General features: G+C 38.8%; 1 protein-coding gene across 7 annotated transcripts in view; it reads left to right on the top strand.

Annotated features, from left to right (window-relative positions):
• Positions 1-22,545, top strand: part of CTNNA2 (catenin alpha 2) — a 494,680-nt gene that overhangs the window by 380,929 nt on the left and 91,206 nt on the right. For all 7 annotated transcript variants that reach the window (XM_074540544.1, XM_074540542.1, XM_074540543.1 and 4 more), the window contains one exon: positions 9,563-9,715. In XM_074540544.1, the coding sequence (XP_074396645.1) occupies positions 9,563-9,715 (153 nt within the window). The remainder of the gene's footprint in view (positions 1-9,562; positions 9,716-22,545) is intronic.

Raw genomic sequence — 22,545 nt, 5'->3', positions numbered from 1 at the left:
CTCACCAGCTGATGTCAGTTATAGAAATCAGCTGGAGATATAGAGAAGTGGTTTTCCCTCAGCCTCCCTGACAGTCACTGGAGATTTCATCTCTGGAGGGTGACTTGGATGGTGACACACTTGGATGGAGGGTGACACACTTCCAGGATGTGTCTTGTAAAAGCTCTTTAATGCATAGGGAGCCATGAACAATCTGATTTCATATTGAGGGACCCAAAATGTGGGTTTGTGTGAGGAGTGCTTTGACTTTCCAGCTGTCCATAGAGCCAGTCAATATTGCAGCAATCTGCATTTCTGGGGGGCTGGGGAACTCTGTTCTCCTTCTCTGATGTGCCCTTTGTTGCAAACAAAAGGACATTGGGTAAAGTTATAAATCCTGAAGGGGGCTTTAAAAAAAAATCAATATCTGTATAATTTGAATAAGGGAAGAAAACAGAGAATGAAATAGTCACAGACCTTCCCTAGCTCACATAACACTGAGAGTTTGTAAGAGTTGCTGCAGTGCTCTGAAAATGCAGAATTTCATGCAAGTGTGAAGTAGCAGCAGAATATCCAAGGAGGCTGTAACTTCAGAATTTAGTCTGGCAGGAATGTTTATTAAGATTTATTTTCAAAAGCAGGGTTGAAGCAAGGTCACCCTTAACCAGACGATCCACAGGAGTCTGTGCTGTATTACCAAGGAGGAGTTTTTGGCTGTTTCCAAGGGGAAGTGCAGTGTTAGTGCTGAGATTGCCCCATTCTGTTGCATGAAAATGCATCTGGACAAAATGCTGGCATTTTTTAAAGGGAGCCAGCCACAAATTAATCTAAACCTCTTTGAACTTAAGGCCACCTGTGGCATCAGCTCTTGCTTGTGAGAAACCCAGCACCTTTCCCTTGTTGCTCAACAGGTTTGATTTTCACCTGCAGTGACTCCAGTGCTCTTGAATATGGAAATGTGGAAGCTGGCTTCCCAAATCTGTATTAAATGCTAATACAGATTTATTTCTGTGCCAGGACTACATGTTTATGCCTTGTATTCATTTAATAGCGGTGCACTGCATTGTTTGTAGTCCTTTTCTAGATTTGTAGTTGTTTTCTAGGTACAAAGGTGTTAGGCTGGATCTGGTGTGATGCTGGCTTAGAAGGCAGAGGCAGCAATGCCCCAAGTCCTCTGCTCCTACAGCTTCCACTGAATTTATGGCCCAGGATTAGGGACTCTGAATGTCACCAACGTGGTCTGAAAGAGCTGGGAGCCCCTGGCATGCTGATCAATGCTTCCACTTTTTGTCTGCTCCCATTTCAAAGAAAAAAGTGATGTATGTACTTCAGGAAATGACTTTTAGTAAAATTTTCAAACTAAAGAATTAAGGAAAGAATTAAGATCTAAAGAATTAAAGGAAAATGCCCTGTTATTTGAATTACAATTAATAAGGATGTTGGTGTCTTTGTCTCCCTCAAAATGCACTTCTAGGTGTTTATCACTGTGACATTGAGGTTTTTATGGTGCTCTGAAGTGCTCCAGAGGAAATGGAGAGTGCTTTAATACTGCTGATTTACTCTTTCAGGTCTGCAGTAATTTCCTTACTGCCTAATTATAAGGCTTGGTTTAATTTACTCTACACATAATGTTTACTGATGCACATATGGTGCCATATTTCAGGAAACCATGCCCATATCTGGTGGTTTTGGGTAAGGCTGCAGTGTGTAACAGTTTCATCAAACAAAGGAAATTTTGAGCTGCAACATAATATTCATGATGGATTTTTTTTTTTTCATGCAAAAGCTTCAATGTAGTAACCATGGGTGCTTTTGCTTTTTGAAATAGGGACTTGATTGATTTTTTTTTTTTTTAACTGAAGTCACTTTAAGTGAGCAGAGGGTTGGCCTTTCAAAGAGCCTGGAGAAGAATTAGGAGGCAGAACTCAGTGACAGCTCTATTGCACTGGAAGAGATTACTGGACATAATTTGTGTATTATTCCTCAAATACTGAGCCCTCATAAAACCTCAGATATTCCAACAAATCTTTGTGCTTAGAAGATGCCTACCTCTGTAATCACTGCAGAGGAATGAGTGTGGAGCTTTTTAAATACTTTTTGATAAAAACCCACTGTAAACGTGGGAGAAGCTCAATGGAAGTGTGTAATGTTGCTACATTATAAATAAAAATATCCACAAACTAGACCAAAAAAAAGGGCAAAAACTCCACCAGAAATGTATTTCAAGTGACTTCTGTTGATAATAGTTTTACACGAAGAAGCTTTCACTGTTCTGTAGTATCATCTCAGGAATGACCTGTAGTCACATCAGCTAAAGGCACTTACAGAAGTTTGGGTTCATAACAATAGCTGCAAATGTTGGTGCAGTAGCATGAGGTAGGGAGTGCTGTAAACATGGAGGAAAACATAATTCTTTTCCAAAGACTTCTCTAATTCCATCTTCCTAATGGCTTAGGAGTAGTGGCAAAGCACATGGAGTTTAATTGCCAGGTGGTATTTCAATATTGCATTTGTTTCTTAATTGACATTAATTTTGTTCACTAACTCTAAGTGTTATGAAATATCTTTACTGTTATGTTCTACTTGTAATTAGGCAGCCAGATCTAAAAGGTTTGTTTGCAATTCTTACTGTGTAAAAATTACTGCAAAGGAGAAGAAAACAAAGGATAAGTGAAATGATAAAAAAGACAAAAAAAAACCAACCAAGAACAAACCCCAGACTGATCTCACTGCTGGAGGGGCATTTTGAAAGGCATGGGTGATAATTGATAGTATCAGATATCAATCATCTCTGTCCATGGGGCAGGATCCACTGGTGACTTTGAGTGACTCTTGGACAGGATGATGAGAAATCCATTTTTGCAGCACACAATCAATTTTTAATCTTGTTTCAGCCATTGTCTGGCACTTCCACAGACAGGTCTACCCAAGAGCTGCCACAGCTTCCACTGGGCTCAGTGTCCAGGTCTTGGAGAAGCCGAAGACAATATTTCCTGTGCCAGCTGGGTTAGGTGGCACTGCAAGTGTGACACGTGTGACATTTATTGTACTAAACCTGTGAGGCTTACTGGATCTGACTGCTCACAGTGAGCATAACTTCATTAAGAGTCATCCTAGAAAATTTCCTCATCTTGACCAAATAGCTGTTTAATCTCCCCAAACCAGCTTTTCTGCCATTTTATTTATTTATATAATGTATTTGATTAAAAAAACCCATAAAGCTCCAAAGCTCTACTTCATTTAAGTGTCATTTCAACAGGGCCTGAGATTTGTAAATGAAACTACACAATAGATTGTGGTTTTTACTTTAATCTTTGCATTTTTAATCCATTATCTCTGTTCATCCTCATTACCCTCTTCTTTGTCCCACCTCTTTTACATCAGACCCTTTAGATTTGCAGTTTTGGTGATGTTTTCGATACTTTTCAGTCCTCTTCAGTTTTCACAAGGTTATTTTTCAAAGTCTTATCCCTTTTTTCTTTTCTGGCATAACCTATAGGGTTTTTTTCCCCCCTTCTTTGTTCCTACATGCAATTTCCTGTTCTGCAATTTCATCCTCCCACATTCACTTTATCACAATTCTCCCCTCTCAGGTCACGGAGAATGCAAAAGTTAATCACTGTCTTTTCATTTCTGGGTTATTTTGACTTCCCTAATGCTTTGCACTGTCTGCTCAGTTCCTACCTGTATCTCTGATTTTCCCACATTTTTGATGGGGATCTCTGTCCTGTCCTCTACCTGTTAATCCCCTGTATAATTCTTTATATTTAGAAATAATAAATATTTAATGGAATGCCAGCGCTGCCATTAGAGTTGGGTCTTTGTTGTTCTATCCAGACATGAAAGACAGAGTTCATACCCTGATAATCCTCACAGGTTTGGGGGTATGTGGTTATCATTCCCCCAAACATATTTTTTTTTCTCTGCTTTTATGTAACGGCACTAATATTGCTAGCAAGCCTGAGCCTGCCCTTGCTGAAAAATATTTTTTTGAAAAGGCAGTATAAAATTTTTCTGTCATGAAAATTGATAAACCACCCACCTTAGGCTCTCAAAAAAAACCCCCAGCAAACAAACAAATTTAAATAAATGGGGATTAATTACCTTAGCACTTGGTAACTGGGTCCTTCCATGCTTTGGGCCATGAACCATTTTGAGGAATCCTTTGTAGTGGCCCATGCCTAGGAGGAATGTTCTTTGTGTGTGCTTCTTATACTCTTCCAAATTATTGGTCAAAAATTGTCACTTCAACTTTCTTCCTGTTTGCAAATTCACCCCAAATCTTTTCCTGATTATGGCTGCTTATCTGTAGAGAGAGGAAAGCTCACACATGGAAAATATATTGAGAAGTTCAAACTAAAAGAGAGCAGGTTAAGATTAGATTTTGGGAAAAAATTGTTTCCTGTGAGGGTGGTGAGGCCCTGGCACAGTGCCCAGAGCAGCTGTGGCTGCCCCTGGATCCCTGGAATGCCCAAGGCCAGGCTGGACAGGGCTTGGAGCACCCTGGAACAGTGGAAGGTGTCCCTGCCCATGGCAGAGAGGTTGGAACTGGATGGGCTTTGAGATCCAGCCCATTTCATCATTCTAGTAAGAATTACCTGTCTTTATAACAGTGTTTCTTCCTGATTTATCTCTGGCTCAAATCTTAATTTTAATATATTCCATAGATCTGTAGTTTGAGTATCCAAGTGTGATACATGTTCTAAATATCAGGTTTTTTGCTGTTTAATCTGCCAAGACAGAACTGGTGGTGTTGCTGTCCCCATCCCCCAAGTTACCATTCTTTGGTCACATCCTTTGTGACACACTCTGCAGAATTGACTGAGACTTTTCTCTTTAGCACCAAGCTGCAGCAGCCTCTAATGGTCACTGCCTTATTCTCCAGAACTCAATTTCACAGCATATTGGAGGTGACATGTTGTGGTGTGTTGCAATATCCTGTTTTACCTTCTCCCTTCCCCCTCGCCCCTCGCTGAGTGTGCCCTGTCAATCAGGCTAACATACCAGCAAGGCGTCGTGTGATAGGTGACCCTAGTACCTGGAGACCCTGCCCCTTCACCTGGTTGGTGACTCACCTGTCCCCTCCCCTTCCCCTGTCCTGAGCTTAAAATGTGAATGAGACCATGCGGTCCCATTCTGTTATCAGCAGTAGCCCAGTGCAGACATATCTGTGCTCATGGAATAAACATCTGGCTACCTTCTAGCAGAATCCGCTCCCTTCTTTTCTTCACCATCGCCAGAAGCTCTCCCCTGAGGAGAACGGAGTCCTGTCTTGTGCCCCGCTGCACTCTGCCGCCAGCCAAGGTATCTTTGAGGTATAACACCGCAGAGCTGCCTGTGGCCCAGCAGCGAAGGTCAGAACTGGCCTAGGCACCATCTAACTGGTTATATTGGGATTCATATTCATATAGTGACACACCTTAGCTGCAGTGGAGAAGGCTTTATTTTCATCCCTTTCTACTGAATTGATGCCTGTTGGGGAGCTCTCTGCAGGTGCAAACTGGAGCTGGGTTGCAACACCCATTAAATGGAAAATGGTGAATAAGGTGCTCCTTGGTAAACTTTTGTTACAGGCAGCTCTGCACTGCCAGGCTTTATAAAGTTTAACAATCTGTTGGAGTCATTAATCTCCTGCTGTGGCTTTACCTTCCTGTGGCAGGATTAGACATTTAATTCTCTGCTAGACTGTAAGTAGCACTGAGACATTTTGGTTCTAAAATTGTTATATAGCCATGGAAAACATCGTTTTGGTGGGCATTTAACCTCTTTGAGCTCGATTATGGCTGTGAACTGACAATGATAAAAGTGCCCTAAACAGTGCTTAGAACAGTAGAGCATGATGCTATCAAAAACAGCAACTTGACTGTGCACCATAAACTGATGGAATTGACTGAACTGGAAAGGCATAAAATCTGCCTGTGCACCATTCATGCTTTCAGAAATATTTCCAGGTCTTGATGTTTTCCTTCTATACTTTTTGTTGATGTGGCAAATTTATTTATCTGTTAGCTTTATGTGCATCAATAAAATTTTCTCTCTGACAAAATGAATTAAGCAAGACCTTAATTTAACATGCTTCCTCCTCTAATAAATGGAGTTTCACGTGGTGGAATTTGTGCTTTGAATTAATCTCTAAATTAAAAATCCTGTGGGGGGAAAAAACCTAAAGCGTTGTCTTACAAGTAATAGTGTGTGTCATAATATTTACATCAGAACTCAGCATAAATTAAGGCATTGCAGAGGCATTTGTTAATACAGGTGCATGAGCAAAGCCCTGGTGCTGCTTTTGGAATAAAACATGACAGGCTTTTGCTGCTTTCAGATTCAAGTCACAGCTTCTCCCGTTCCCTTCTGAGCTGACACTGCCTGGGTGAAGCTGAAGTCTCTGGGTGCACAAGGCATCCCTTAGGCTGCACTTTGTTGCAGTGTGCACAGGAACACCCAGCCCTGCTTTCCCAGCAGTTATTTGCCTTGATGAATAGCCCTAATTGGATCAAATGGACTGGCAATGGTGAGCCAGTACTTCTAAATGTCTTGTCTTGTGCCATTAATATTACCTTGTCATGTATCCATTTGAGCTCTAGGATGAATGTCTTGCCTTCATACTGCTGTCACATTGAACAAATGATTTTGTCAAGTCCTTCCTTACAGCTTGTGGTGAAGGATGGCAAAATTTGTGGTCTCCTACGTACAGAAAACCTGTTAACTCTACCTTTCAACTTCAATGCAAGGACGTCCTAAAACTCAGATAACAAATTCCTGAAGAAATTATAGTGCCTGTTTACAAGAGGGGCCAGAAATGTTCTTCTGACATCTATGATTAACACAGCAGAAGAAAAATAGAATGTATTAATTTTGTATTTATTAAACCTGTGACAGTCAGAATTCAGATTCTTTTTTTTTCAGCTGCTGCAGTTATGAACCTCAGAGTACAACACACAGTTACCATTAGAAACCAGATATCCATTTTATTCATTCCTTTTGATTCAGAAAGAGCTCTACTTATATTTACTATGGTAAACCCCAAATTGCTGGTTAGCTGATGCTCTTGCTGTCCTTTATATTGATTTCTGGTATGTGGTTGTAAGCTGAAGATATTTAACAGTGATGAAAATAAGCTGCTTACTTGAACATCCTGAGACCGCTGTTACAATTCCATGGGGCATATTGTTATAACCTGATCCATAACAGCACATTACCTTGGATTAAAAATTGAATTCTTGTTCATTGAATAAATACAAGGCTTTGGAACAGATCCCTCCTCATGGCAGGACAAAATAGGAAAGGTTTGGTGCTCATTTAGCATTTAAAGTAAAGTCTTTTTAGTGCAGCGGGCAGTGGTTTTCACTGGCACATCCTGAGCCTGAGCAAGTGGAATTTTTTAGGGATGTTTCACTGAGAATGAGCTGGAAGCCACCTTGGATTTTTAAAAGCTTGGTGTGCTCCTTTGGAAGTGCTACCATTTGGCCTTTTTTGATACAATGGGCATCAAAGTCTAACTGTGGGTACACAAATCAGGCATCTGATCTGGAGTTTGCCAGCAAGCCCTGGGAAATGGATCTCTGCAGAGGAGATTTATGCAAATTCATGATGCACATTTTCCAGCAGTATTTCTCCCTTAATGCTGGCTGTAGGTGAAACTCCTGATTTAATAGGAAATCACAGAATATCCTGAGTTGGAAGGGACCCACAAGGATTACAGTGTCCAACTTCTTGTTGTCCTTCACACAGCAACCCCAAGAATCCCACCGTGTGTCTGAATTCTTAAATTAAAATATTTTTATAAATACTGACTGGAAATCTATCAACCATAGAATGCAGGGTGCTGTGCTGCTGCACTATTCTCTGACACTCAGCATCTTAGAACATCTTTTCTTCTTTTTTCTTGCGATGTTTTGATGTATTTGGAACAATATTGTTATTTATATTGAGATGATACCTGTGAAAACTATTCATGGATTGGGGTCCCATTGTGTGAGATGCTGTGCAAACAGACCCAAAGCATGGTCTGAAAGAGCTTTTAATGTAAGAATAAAATAAGAGTCAGCAAGTGGAGAGCAGCAGATTGATGGGGGAAAAAATAAAGAGTACAAGATGGAAATGGAATAGGTGGTAGCAAACACACACCAGCTTCCAAACTGTTGGCAGGTCTCTGATAGATGATTCTTTTCTTCTTTTTGTCTTCTTTCCTCCCCCTGTTTGTATGTGTTACTGAGTTTGCTATTCTGAGTGCCTTTAATCATTGTGAAAGTGAAAAAAAAAAACAAACTTTCCAGGTTGAATCTCAGTCGAATTAATTTTTTAGGAGAATTGAGAACTGCTTAATACGTTAACTGCTTCAGTTGTGATGGAAATAAAATGAGTGCCTCCTACAAGCACATATATGCTATTTTGCTTTGCTTGTTTTTACTGCACCACTCAGGGAATGAAAGAAAAATATTCAAAGTTAGCTTTCTCCTTATTCAAATAGAGCTGAGAATTGCTGTCATCAAACAGCAAATGCATCTTGGATTGTGTGTTTGCAATGTCTGACAATAGGCCGGTTTTCGGTGTGATTGGGTGTTTTGATGGCACCTTGTCTAGCTAAAGCTTTCTTGTCTGGGCTCAGAATAGAGAAAATTACCTCTCTGGGTGCTTCATCCAACTAAAAATGCATGATTTAAGGAGACTAATGGGTACCCAAGCCTCCAGGCTGAATAGCTCCCAGCTTCTGTTTGAGTCCACAGTTTTTCATTCTTAACAACCCAAAAGCTGGAGAAAACATAATCAAGATGTTTCTGAGCCACAATCCCGCTGAGCAATTAAGCTTCCAGGAAGAATTATTTAAGATTTCAGTCATTTTTCTGGCTGTCTTTCAAATTTTGGAGAAGTTTGACATTAATTAGTGGTCATTAGCAAGGTGGAAAAGAAGTTAGTGACATCATTCTTACAGTAATATTGCTTCTAATAGTTGTTTATATGGACTAACAGGTGTTAAATCTTCAGTAACTTGTAAAGTGTTTCTTTCTTCCTTTAGAATAAATTGGAATATGTTTTCTAATCTGCCTGGAAAATGCTAAAAAGGTTTTCTGTTTATACTTCTTGGAGCTATTCAAATGGGAATACAAAGCACAAGGCATCTGCTACACAAAATATTAATTATTGCATGGAATACTATTCACTGGAGGAATTAGAGAAGGCTTAGAAATATTCAGGCTAATATTTTTTAATGGTTGCTTGGAGTTAAGCTCCTTAATCCATATTTGCCTTTTTGGTGAGCTGAACTGTTTTTTCAAGTAGTGTGGAGCTTTCAATTCTCATCAATTTGCTGTGTCTTACATGAGTTATCGCCATCATTCTGTACAGATCCATTCAGGCCAGCAGGATTAGCTGTATGTCAGCACAAATCCCAGGAGGGCTTTGCAGAGCCTGGGCCCTCAAGTTTTTAATTTTGCTTGCTGCAAATATCGAAGAAAAGAAAGCAAAAGAATCCAAATTCCCACATAACACCGTGAGACGAAGCACATCAGTGCTTCACTATGAAAAGTGGGAATGTGTGCTGATAAATGTCATTTATTTACTGCTGTGCTGTGCTTTGTCCCAGCTCCGGAAGGCAGTGATGGATCACATCTCAGACTCATTCCTGGAGACCAACGTCCCTCTGCTGGTTCTCATCGAGGCCGCCAAAAGCGGCAACGAGAAGGAAGTGAAGGAATACGCTCAGGTCTTCCGTGAGCACGCCAACAAGCTGGTGGAGGTGAGTGCTCGGTGTCTTTGTGGCTTTGGCTCACCTTGACGTGTGTCAGAGAGTTTTCTTCTCAGCCTGGCAACTGAAGAAGGAGTTAGGATTTTTTTTGGTTTGGTTTTCAAATGTGGAGAAGTTCACTTCCCTCTCCCCGCAGAGACGAGAATCTTGATTCCATGTTTCAGAAGGCTGATTTATTATTCTATGATATATATATAAAATATTAAAACTATACTAAAAGAATAGAAGAAAAGATTTCATCAGAAGGCTTGAAAGGAATAGAAAAGAATGATAACAAAAGCTCGTGGCTCTCAGAGTGACTGTGATTGGCCATTAATTAGAAACAACCAACATGGACCAATCAAAGCTGCACCTGTTGCATTCCGCAGCAGATAATTATTGTTTTTCTTTTCCTCTGAGGCTTCTCAGGAGAAAAAAAATCCTAGCAAAGGGATTTTTCAGAAAACGTCATGGCTACATTAAAGGTTGTTTATTTTTCCGTTATCTATAATATTTTTTTCTCTGACCTGCCGAGGTTTGTCTGGCAGGTTGGGTTGAGATACTCTGACTGCCTTCAGAGGCAGTGTTATTTTTTATACTAAGAACTACATGTTTATAATTTACAATAATTTCTCGATACCTATCACTTAAATGTTAGACAGTGGATTCGTACTTTAAACTAATCCAAAAGTGCCACCATCACTTAGAAGATGGAGGCTAGAAGAAGGAGACAGAAGGACAAAACACACCCAAATTCCTTTATCTTGGGACTTTGAGCCCCCATTCTAAAAACTCCAAAATTCTACTTTTCACCTTGTGACAAACTAACTATCATTCTATTTAAACTTTTGTGCCTTGTAATTCTTCGTATAAGGTTGGTAATTTTTTTCTATGGGTCAAAATCAAAGGCACGGATGTCTTGGGCTCTGTGCCAGGGTCCCTGAGCCCCCTGGCAGGGGCTGAGCCATCCAGGGCAACCAGAGGGGTTACAGTAAGTGACATTATTGACACAGCCAGGTTTCCTCTGGCACCTTCAGGAGAGGCAGGAAAAGTTACAGACTGGGAGAAATGTTAGAGGTCTTATTTCAGGAGTTTTGGTAAACTTTACACTGGTGTTGGCCCCGGAAATGTTTGGATGAGGGGCAGAGGAACGTGCTGTGTTTTAGTGGTTCATTAAAGCAACTGAGCATGTTAGAAATGGTGTTTGCAGCACTTTGTCAAAAGACAGGAGCAGCAAGAATTAAATTTCAATTCAGCTTCACTAATAGTACGATTGAGCTGAATGTCTATTAAGTAAAAAGTCAAATCAGTGCTTCACAATCTGGTCCTGGCCAAGGACTGCTCTAGACTTAATTGTCAGTCTGAAGTGAAATTGGGAAAAGGACCTACAGAGAAGGCACAGCCTTAAGAACATACATGGTCTTGAAAAGTCTGTAGTTCATATATATATATATATTTATAGTATCTTCTATTTCTGAAAAAACACACTGTAAAGTCAACCAGTGATAATTACAAGTCTTCAGGGATGACATTGAAATAGCTTTATTCTACCATGAGGAGTATAAAGTATAATGATTGAAACCTTGGATACTCATGGAATGGGCATCTAATAAAATTATGATAATGTTCATTTTGGTTTGCCCTCCAGCAGGTCAAGAACTATGAAAAGTGCTTGTGTTTTTAAAGAAAAATATAACTCGGTGATTTGCTCCATAACATTGTGTGGCATTTTTCTGCACTAGCAATGTTTTGAAGGCTTTGTAGCCCCCTTTGCAACATATTTTCTTGTCACACAATCTGCTATTTAGCAAAGGGAAATGCAATTAGGGAGCTACTGACCTGACAGGTACTGAGCTACACATCTCAATGTCTTCTGTTAAAACAAGACTCATCCTAATTCTGTAGAACCTGAGCTAAGGCAATGAATAAAGGATTCCTTGGTTAATGTTGACTAAATCTGGATATTTCCCTGATAAAAAAGTGCCTGGATGTCTTTTTACAGTAGATGTGTGTTCAAATGTTCTGCAGCATCTCATTCTTGCCGTGTACCTCATTCTGCCCTGGAAATCAGGTGTTTGCTAAAACACTTAACTTGTAGGTGCCTAAAGGAAGGTCTTGGTGGTCTGAAATTTCTGTTTAATGCTGAATCCAGTGAGGTTTAATGGTGAATCCAGTGAGGTTTATTGCTGTTGCCTGCAAGAGGATCACAGGGCTGTCAGCAACCTTCCCTGCCAGCCCCTGTGTAGATGCAAAGATTTATTGCTGCCTCCTTGTGACTGGAGCTGTGGCAATGAAAAAAAAGAAATAGCTGGTAGGTGTATAAAGAGCAGAAATAAACCCCAAACAAATGGAAAACCCCTCCACAATGTTTGTTCATAGTTATATTATAGTGGCAGTGGAGTTGTAGGCTTATGTGCAGTGAACATATGTGGGGTTAGTGTTATAGCACTCACATCCTCCACAGATTTGCAGAAAAGTGCTGCAATGACAGGTTTAATAGCATTATTAAAAAAAGTTAAAAATAGCTAAGTGGATATTTTAAAAATATTATAAGAGGTAATGGCATAAAAGGAGGAAAAATACCTTTTAGGGGTGTAGTTAAAAAAAAAAAGAGCCAAAAACTCCCTGCCAGAAAAACCCACACCTTTAATGGGATGAAGAAAGAGCTGTAATGCTGTTAAACTGTCAGAGGGGGAATTTAGGTTTATTCTTAGGAAGAAATTCTTTACTGTGGTCATGGTGAGACCCTGCTGCCCCCATAAAAGCTGCTCCATCCCTGGAAATATCCAAGACCAGGCTGGACATGGTTTGGAGCAACCTGGGCTACTGGAAGGTGTCCCAGCCCATGGCAGGGATGGGACTGGATGGAATTTTAAGTCCCTTCCAACCCCAGGGCATTCTGTGATTCTATGAAACAAAAAATAATGCACTGTTTCAATTATTTAGTCTTGGTTTTACAAAGCTAATATTACATTAGATATTTATTTTAGACCAAACTGGAGATTGGTTAATGATTTTTGACATGTGTTAAAGTTGTACTCCACAAAAAACAACAATGTTGGTATCAATAGATGTCTCAGGGCTAATACCTAATATTTTTATTCCATTTAGGCTGTTTCAGACTATTGAAAGCAGATTCTTAATTGAATCCTGTATATCTGTGACAGCTGGTACTGACTTGTGGGTGCATTCTTATTTTTTTCCAAGATGGGTTCCTTTAGGTGCATCTTGCCCTTTTAGTAGTAAGAGCTATTTCTGATTCAGGTAAAAAGCATCTTGAAAAACAAATTTCTAGCGCAAGTGAAATTTTTAACCCCAAATTTCAAGTTCATCAGTCTGCAGAAGCAAATACGTATTTGGAATATATTTATGTCCCTTTTATACTAGACTTTTGCACTTCAAATAGTTTCATCATTTTTTACTTACTGATGCACAATGGAACCTTAGCAGATGGACTTCTCTGGTTTTGTGGGTCAAGTATCTTGCAAATAGTAAAGTGTGGTTTGAAGATGAGCCATAATCAAGTGACTGTGAAATGTGAGATGCTTTCCCAGGCACGGGGCCAGAACTGCTTGCTGAGATGTGCAAACACAGCTCTGCTGAAACGCGTGGAGTTGCACTCGCTCGTGGTAGAGGAATTTGGCGCTGCCACTTCAATGCTGTGAAAATTCCGTAGTATTAATCATTAATTTTGAAATCTGAATCTGAATCTTTTGGATGTCCTACCAAGCTCAATGTTCAGCCTGTCAAAAGGTCAGGAAAAAATAATACGTGTTTTAGTATTTCTTTATGTGAAACCTGCATTTTTTCATCCTGAGGGAGGAAAAATTGTACTTCTTGATATTTGTTGAATACAAATGGCAGAATTTCCTCTGCATAGCCAATACATTTTAAAAAATATATTTTGTCAGCTTGAGCCTTAAGGAGGTTAAGTTTCTTTTATAGTCCATATTGCAGAATATTTAAATCTTCTCTCAAAAGCCATTTTCATTATATGATATTTTCCCTTCCCTACCTCTTACCATAACATTAATAACAACAAAGATGGATTGTCATTTTCGAGACATTCACTGACAACTAGATTTGTCTATGGGTTTTGTTGGAAACAGAGTGAGGTGTCACTTAACTATAATGTAAATCATACAAAATAAATCAAATTGTCAGACAGATTCTGGGGATAAATCATTATAATATAATAAAACAGAATTTGGATGGTACCAGTTCAGGCTTGGATGGGTAACTCTTTTCCTTGCAATGTTTTTTTCACAGCCATTTCTCAATTTTTTTTCTGCCTTCTGAAACTGAGGTTAGAGAAATGATGGTGCCTTTCCCGGTCATGATCTTTACCTCATTAATTCCTTCATGTTTTTTAAGAAATTATTTCCAATGACTGAAGGTAAATTCCTGAGTTGTAATGCCAACTTCAGATGTGACCTGGGGACCATTTAACTTTTCTACCCAAGCACCTTCATTAGTAGCATAAGGTTAATGACAGATAATTCTAATATCTACCACACAAAGGCACCTGACTGATAAATCAGCTCAGATTCGTTCAATGCATCTATCAAAGCACTGTAAGGAGGCTAATTAATTAATTTTCATTGTTCTCTTTACTAGAGGTTCTTTGGTTTAATGGTCATCCCCTGGACTGTTTCTTGGAAAATTAAATTATTAAATCTAACAGGTTTTCCTGGTAGATGAAATTCAGCATCCATTAAATTCTTAAGAGCCATGGTAGCCGTCTGTTCAGCTGGAATTCAAATTATAGTGGATTGGATCAGACTTCCCATTCTCAAAAGGATGGGTATAAAAAGATATTTCTAGTAGTTGTTTCACTTTGAGGAATTTTAATACTTTTATGGAAATACTTCAGCTTTTTGGTGGTCAGTGAACATTTACAAGAGTTTAACTCAGTTGCTTTTTTCTTATTTCCAACAAAACTTGAATGAAGGGGTGTTTTCTTTTTCAGTATGAACTCATGAAGCACCATATTTAAAGCACTTAAAAATCAGCTTTTCAAAAGTCCCTTACCACTTTTGCATGAATTGATTTTATGGAGAATTTTGTGGAGCCCACATGGATCTGTCAGTTTCAACTCATACAAAATTAAAAGATTTCTGGAAACACAACAAATAATCAAAGTTGACTTGTAAGAACCCCTGGCCAGCAGAAGAACTGAGTTAGGCAATGGTTTGTGGGGATTTAAAGTAGATATAGTAAAAGCACATCAATAATATCATAAAGTTGGGTGGTAATTTATAGCAGATGAAATCTAACAGCACCATTCTGGTTTTGGTTATGTAGTCTCTCTATCCATTAAGTTTGCAGGAGCCTTTATTAATTTTCTCCATGTAATTGCCACTTTGAAGAGGATAATGGGGTTACTTTTGGGCAGTTAGGGGCTTGGGGTTTTTAATTTTACAAAAAAAAAAAAAAAAAGAAGAAGAAGAGAAAGAGTTTGAACTTCTTTATGAGACACAATTCAAATTGCCTTTCATTTTCTAAGAATTGAATTATTTGGAGCTCCCTAATTCAGACTGATTGGAATCTTTCCCATCATAAATGTGGAAACAGGTTTGCATGCTGAAGACAGGAGAGGAGAAAAACCCATTGTGTCAGCAATGCACACAAAATAAGCAGCTGGGCCTGCTCAGTGACTCCTTCTTAGCTCAGTTGGTAATGAGAGAAAAGGAGCAAAATTGTGGAAGGTTTTACTCTGGTGATGGACAGTGCCTTTAATCTCAATTTACAGAACTAATATCCAAACAGTATTTTTTTTTTTCTTTCCACAAGTAACTCTCAGAGAAGCTCAAAGAGTATTTGCTTGATAAGAAATGCAAAACTGGACTTTTTCCTAGGGAGTGGGGATCATCTGTGTAACTCTGCAATGCACCTGAGGTCCATGCAGTGCTGGGAGTTCACCTTCCAGGAGGCCCTGGTGGCCTTCACAAGGAATGCTGGCACTGTTTTCTTTGTGCTTCTGTAAATATTGTATCAATCCATGAGCCGACAGATTTTAATTCAAGACAGACAGAACCCCGAGGAAGAAGCCTAAGCAAAAAAAATTGGCTCATTTATTTCTGCAACTTCAGTTCAAGGAACAAAGACTGTTCCTGCTGAAGTTTTCCCACATTCTTGACATGTTCTGTTCTTTGTTTAAGTGCACACGGCTGCTTCATCAGAGTACACACCTAGCTGTTGGCTTCTGATGATGGAGAAAAAGTGTCAATATTCTGTCATAGTTTCTGCTTCCAACTTGCATCCTGAAAAATGTGTACATCCCTGGGTTTACTCTTACAGACTGATCAGCTTTTATTCTGCTTTTTTCTTTTAGCTGACATTTAAGCTAGATAAGAAGTACAATTTAGGAAGTGGTAATCCTTGCTTCTAATCAAGGAGTGTTAAGAAGGTCATAGATTAGTTTAATTCAAGCTCTTCATTCAAGTTGAGAGATTTTATTTGAAATTAAAGCTGTGAGCTACCTTTGTGTCCTGGTGTTTCATTTGCTCAGTTTTAATTTCCACCCCAGACCTTTCTTCCCTGTGTGTGCAGCAGATGTTCCTAATTCCTGGTAAACACCAGGAGTGCACTGACATAGCTAAAGCCACAATCCACTTATTTGCAGTGAGACAATGAGAAGTTTGGACTCTTGGAGTGAAGTTTCTGAGTTCTTCCTGCAGCCAGATCTTACGTCTTTTTCTCCTTCTTGGAGGGGTAAATGCCTTTGAGGCAAAATAAGTTGCAATTCTTTCAGGATAAAACTTTCTGGTAGTGGGTGAACTCTTTATCCTACTTTTTTTACTGACTTTAACCACTGGATATTGGTATTCCACTGGGATCCATGCCAGCTTCATCTTCTGGGGTCTCAATTAATGCTGAAATGGAGTCAAAGCCCCTTAGACAAGGTGAGACACAGAAACAGCTGATGCTTTGTGGCTTTTAGAGCTTCTGGTGGTCCTGTCTCTGGAGAAGGGAGGTTCTTAAAGGAGGTAAATACTCAGTGAGCATTAAAGGAGGTAAATACTCAGTGAGTATTGAAGGAGGTAAATAGTGAGTATTGAAGGAGGTAAATACTCAGTGAGCATTAAAGGAGGTAAATACTCAGTGAGTATTGAAGGAGGTAAATACTCAGTGAGTATTGAAGGAGGTAAATAGTGAGTATTGAAGGAGGTAAATACTCAGTGAGCATTAAAGGAGGTAAATACTCAGTGAGTATTAAAGGAGGTAAATACTCAGTGAGCATTGAAGGAGGTAAATACTCAGTGAGCATTAAAGGAGGTAAATACTCAGTGAGTATTGAAGGAGGTAAATAGTGAGTATTGAAGGAGGTAAATACTCAGTGAGCATTAAAGGAGGTAAATACTCAGTGAGCATTAAAGGAGGTAAATAGTGAGTATTGAAGGAGGTAAATACTCAGTGAGTATTGAAGGAGGTAAATACTCATGGTCAGCACTGGTTTTGTCCAGAAGCCAGCTCTGCCTTCAGGATGTGAGGCTCCATCCCCCAGGCTTGGTGAGGGAGCAGTGGCAGAGCCTGTGATCTCTGAACTGCATTGCTGACACAGAAACAGGGGGAAATGAAACAACTGGGACAGTTGGAAATCATTGGAAGATTTCCAGTGAAACCAAGGAACCCGGGATGGCTGGAAGGGGGAGGAGCTTCCTTATCTCATGGCTGCTTTGGCAATATAACTCTGTCCCCAAAATTTCTTCCTACCTATCAACACCTGAGTAAGCTGTCAATCACACCAGAGGCAGTGAGACTATGAGCATTCCCTTGAATAATCATTTTCTATTCATTTGTCCCTTTTTTCTTAGACTGCTGCACTCTTACATTTCACAGCAACACCAAAAGGATTGAAGGATAATTTTATTTGTTCACACATATTTCTGTAATGTAAATAAGAATCAAGTGCTACATGAAGTTGAGAACTTGTGGGTAATGGTGATGGTTTTCTCCCTTCCCAGGAGACTACAAGATTAAAAATTAAATTTGAAAAAATACAAAACTGGGAAATTTCTGCAGAATCCCCCATGCCAACTTGAAAGCATTTTTAGCTTTGGGTCTCTAAACATAAAGCCAGTGCTGGGCCGGTTCTGTTATCTGATTTCCTGGAGGTCATTATTTGTTAACAAATGATTTATCATGTGGTTTTATTCATTGGAAAAAATGCTGGAGGATTTCCTATCAACAAAAACGTGATGCAGCCACTTCTTCACATTTTTTCTGTAATCTTCTTACATTTCTATCTGTTCTCTGTTACTTATTTTCATGAGAAATACTTAGCTATCTCCTTGCAGCAAAATTTATTGGTAATAATTTCCCAATATTTTCCAGTTACCTGATTTTGTTTTTTGATAATTAACTTTCAACAGTGCTTATTTTAGGCCTCTTTGAAATAGATAAAATTAAATTACTCCCTTTTTAATCAGTAATATTTAAAAAATGTTCTTGTAGTGAATAACACCCTCTGAGCAGGGGACTCACTTCAGTCTGATCATGCTCTGTGCTGTGTGATTCATATTTTCCCAAAATAACAGGACTCCTACAAGCTCTAGTATCCATTTGTGCCTACAATCTGATCACACCCCAGTCTCTGTGATTTATAACTTGTTAATAATACAATCAAGAGCACTTGGTACTTTTGTTAATGAACTGGTTGCATAAATTAAGGATTTAGCTCCTCCAAACCAGTTGTTTGAATTTGTAACTTTAGTAGACCATGGTGCAGTACAACATCTGGCATGCTGGATGTTCTGAAAGGATTTTTTTCTACACAGCCCCATCTAATTGACCTCATTCTTTATTTTTTATTCTCATATCCTGTTTGGTACAGTGTTTTATTTGTGCCCTAACCAGAACTGATGTTTTCTTTTTTTTCTTGTGCCTTTTTAAAATGAGTACCTCAATGTGTCTCCTCAAACCTGCGTGTTGGATCAATTTTTGCTGCTGAAGACAGTTTAACATTTTATTATTCTGTAAAAAGTTTAGCATCTTGGCCTTTGTTCTGTGATATATTAATTAGCAGGGTTACATTTCAATCATTAATTATTAGTACTGTGCTTTTACATGAGCATCTTACACTGTAAGAGCTTAATTAAATAGCCTGTCCTAGAGCACAAAGTGTAAGAGAAATAATGGGAATGGTGGGGAATGAAAGGGTGAAATGCAGGAATCTAAAATGTTTTTCCAAAGTAACAACAAAATAGGAAATTAAAGAAATAGCTCTAATTACTGTAGAGAAAGGGAATATGTCATTAACAATTGAGCCATTTCAGGGCAGAAATTGAAGGGGAGAACTACATAAAAAGTCAGAAAGTTCAGTAAAAACTGTAAGTACTTCTGAGGAAACTGAAAAAATATCATTTACAAGGAAATAGTGAGTCAGAAATATTGGAGTGCATTCAGACCTGCTCAAAAAATGAGTAGATATCCAGAGAAAATATCAAAGATTTGAGCACAGAACAGCATGTTAAATGATGGAGTTTTGAACTGATGCAGAAGAAGAAATTGCAATCCTTTATCTAGAAATGTCATGATCTTGAACAAAAGTTGCAGCAGTTTTGATGTAAAAAGATTTTGCAAGCAAAATACATGTGTCAAATACTCAAATAGAGCCCATTGAGTAATAAAATTGATTTGTTAATTTATTAATCCAGACCAAAATATGCATCTAAATCCCAGCATCAAGGGATACTGGAATTGCACTGGAGTGTCTCTGTTGTGTCAGCTGGTGCAATGTGTGGGTCAGAGTGGATTTTACCCTGTTTTTTTCCTCTCTATCCCATTGGGTGGATGCTAACAAGCAATGTGTTTATGGTAAACCAGTCCTAGGCATTTCCCACATTGCTTCTTTTGCGTGCTTTCCTAGAATTCCAGGTGTTTTCAGGAATAAAAAGCACCTTTGGCCATTTTGATTGGCTCAGTAACTGTTGTTGTTGTTGTGTTTTGACACCAATATTCTCAGCCTGGAGAGGCCTGGGCAGCTTTAAACTCTTTTTCTGTCAAAGCAGATCCTGAAGATAAGCAGTGGAGTCAGATAAACCATGTCTTTGTTTCCCCCAGGACAGTTGTTATTTGGACAAAATATTCATCTCTTGCTGGAAGCTTTTGCTACGGAATTGCATGAGGGAAATTTTAGGAGAAATCAGGATGATGATATGGATGGACACAGAGCAGGCTGTGAGAAATTGTGATCTGGGAGAGCTCCTGGGGTAAGAACAGGTTTGAGGGTGAATTTTCAGTGAATTTATTCATACCTGCTTGCAGTGCTGCTGCTGGATGTCAAGCACATGTGGGGCTAGATTTTTTTTTTTTTCTCATATATATTTTTTTAACTTATTGACAGCCCATGGATTCAAGAAGAAAATTCATCATGCCACATAGATATGGATCCAGAAAGAAAGTATTCTTAGTCAGAATTATCCGAGGTGAAAAGTTGTGCTCAGTTGTGAAGGAGAAGACGTGTTGGAAAGCCTCATGAAATAAAAGAGCAGCAAACTCATTCAGAAAATATCTAGATATTACTGAGTAAAATACCAGAAGCCTAATAACAAAACTCCCTGTTGTTTAAAAATTATTTTCTTACCTTAATGAAATTTTCAAAGATAAAACAAACCACCTCACTATTCTTCTAGAATAACATTTGAACAAGTGTGTGGATCAGACTTCACTAGAAAATATTTTATGAAATATTGATGGCAATAAAGGAGGACTGACTCCATCGCTTAGCCTGAAAAAATCATTGGTTTCACTGCTTTATTTCCAGGCTTGGCCTTCTGAAAATCAAATAAAACAATTAAGTGGATTTTCTTCAAAGTCCCAGAAAGTTTTTCTTATGGCCTCAGAGCAGGCAGCAGCAACTTCAGCCTGAGGACAACTTCTTAAGGAACTTTTAAGTAGCTTTAAAAAGGATTTTAGCATGAAAGCATAATCTCGACAGTAAGTTTAGTTTCCCAGTACACAGGTTATAAAACTCCTGTTTTCATGATCCTGAAGTGCTCCCAAGACTTCAAAAGTTGGGGAGAAGTGGCTCTGTAAGCCTTAATCTCCTTACAATATGTTATGCTTGAAAAAGCACGAGATAGAGGGGGGAGAAAAAGTCCAGATTTTATCAAGAGCTGCACTTCCTGCAGCCCAAAGGTTTGGAGGATTCAGGTCTTGCTTGTGAAGGATGAGTAACTGAATCTCCCTAATCATGGGGTCACTATAGCTGGGTGACAGAGCCACTGCTTTGTAGTGAGAACTTTTTATCACAGAGCCAGAAATAGAGGTGCTGCTGTCCCCTGCTAGTCTATAATTTCATATTCCTTCCCTTTGTGGCACCCATCAATGGGCTCCAGGTTTTCTTTTAGTTGTAATGAAATAAGGACAGTTTTGATTGTAGCTATGCAGAGCATGCAGCACATGAGCTGTTGCCTTCCCAAAACACAATTTGCGCTGTCCAGAGCATCAGGGCATTTGGAAATATCAAGATTGGGATTTATCATGGCCATGGAAACAGGTAAGAGCAGCCATAAGGTCTGAAACCACTTTTGTGACATGACTGAAAGTGCCATGGGTACTTTTGTGTTACAGGAATTGTTCTTGCTGCAGTGTCAGAAGGAACATGGAGGCATTCAGCATTGTGTATTAACAATAAAACAAAGATTTTTAAATAGGAGGGGGGAAATAAGAAAGAAGCAATAATGATCCTTTATTTGACTCAGTCCTCACAGGGATTATTATTCTTATTGGGATCCTAATATAGTTGTGGAGTTTATTCAGGAGAGGAAAATCCCTGAGGCTTTGTGGGACCCCCCTCAGGTGACAACAGTGTCAAAGAACATCCCTTTGAACAAAAGAGTTTGGTGGTTTTGTTGGTTTATATTCTAAAAATTGAAGTGTAGAGAGGAATAGCTGCTACTGACCACAGTTCTTACAATATTGTACTATATTAATTATAATACAGTATTATATATATTATACATGCATACATACATACATACATATATACATATATATATATATATATATACACACAATATTATATATTGCAATGCAATCTTACACTATTAATATTAAACTCTAATCATGCATGGTATTCCAGCTAATCACTGAATTATCATAACACCCACTGGTTTAAAGAAAGTAAAACACTTAAATAACACAAACAGGAAGCTGCAACACTTCACACTCCTAGTCTATGCAAGAGCAGATGAAATTTTGTACCTTGGCTTGCACACAAATATCTCAGTATTCCTGTAGTCTCTGCCCATTTCAATGGATCCTGGTAAATAAATAAATAGGAGGAACAGATCACTGGCAGCATTATACAGAAGGTTCTACATCAATGTAAGTATTAATTACACTCATTTCTGACAGATGATTTTCAAAAGCCTAACAGATAAAAGCTTTAAGACCATAAATCATTAATTTAATCTGATTATTTCCAGTCAGTCCTTTATTTACTGTCTGCTCAATTAAAAATTGAGGTTAATGAATCTTTCAAATGTACTATAATATTCTAGTATTCATTATTTCCCCCTTCCACCCCAGGTAAAAATCTATCCTTTTTTTCCCCCTTTTCCATCCCTTTTTGCATTAGAGAGGCAGTCCTGAGTCACACCATATATTTTCATTGCTGAAAGTCGCTGATAGCAGTTTTCCCACCTGAAATGTGCCCAGAGAATGAGATGGCACAAAGCCAGGCAGCAGCAGGAGCTCTGCAGAGCAAATGGGCAAGTGCAGTTTTACCTTGGTCTTACCTTACAGCTTTCTGTCTTTGCCTTTTGCTGCAAAAGTTACCTCCTTTCTCATCCTTATCATGGCCATAATCCATCTTTTATTTTAGTCTTATTTCT

The sequence above is a fragment of the Zonotrichia albicollis genome, chromosome 5, assembly GCF_047830755.1.
Source record: "Zonotrichia albicollis isolate bZonAlb1 chromosome 5, bZonAlb1.hap1, whole genome shotgun sequence".
Lineage (NCBI taxonomy): Eukaryota > Metazoa > Chordata > Aves > Passeriformes > Passerellidae > Zonotrichia > Zonotrichia albicollis.
Note: the sequence above shows the minus strand (reverse complement) of the source record. Positions and strands in the feature narration are given on the sequence as shown.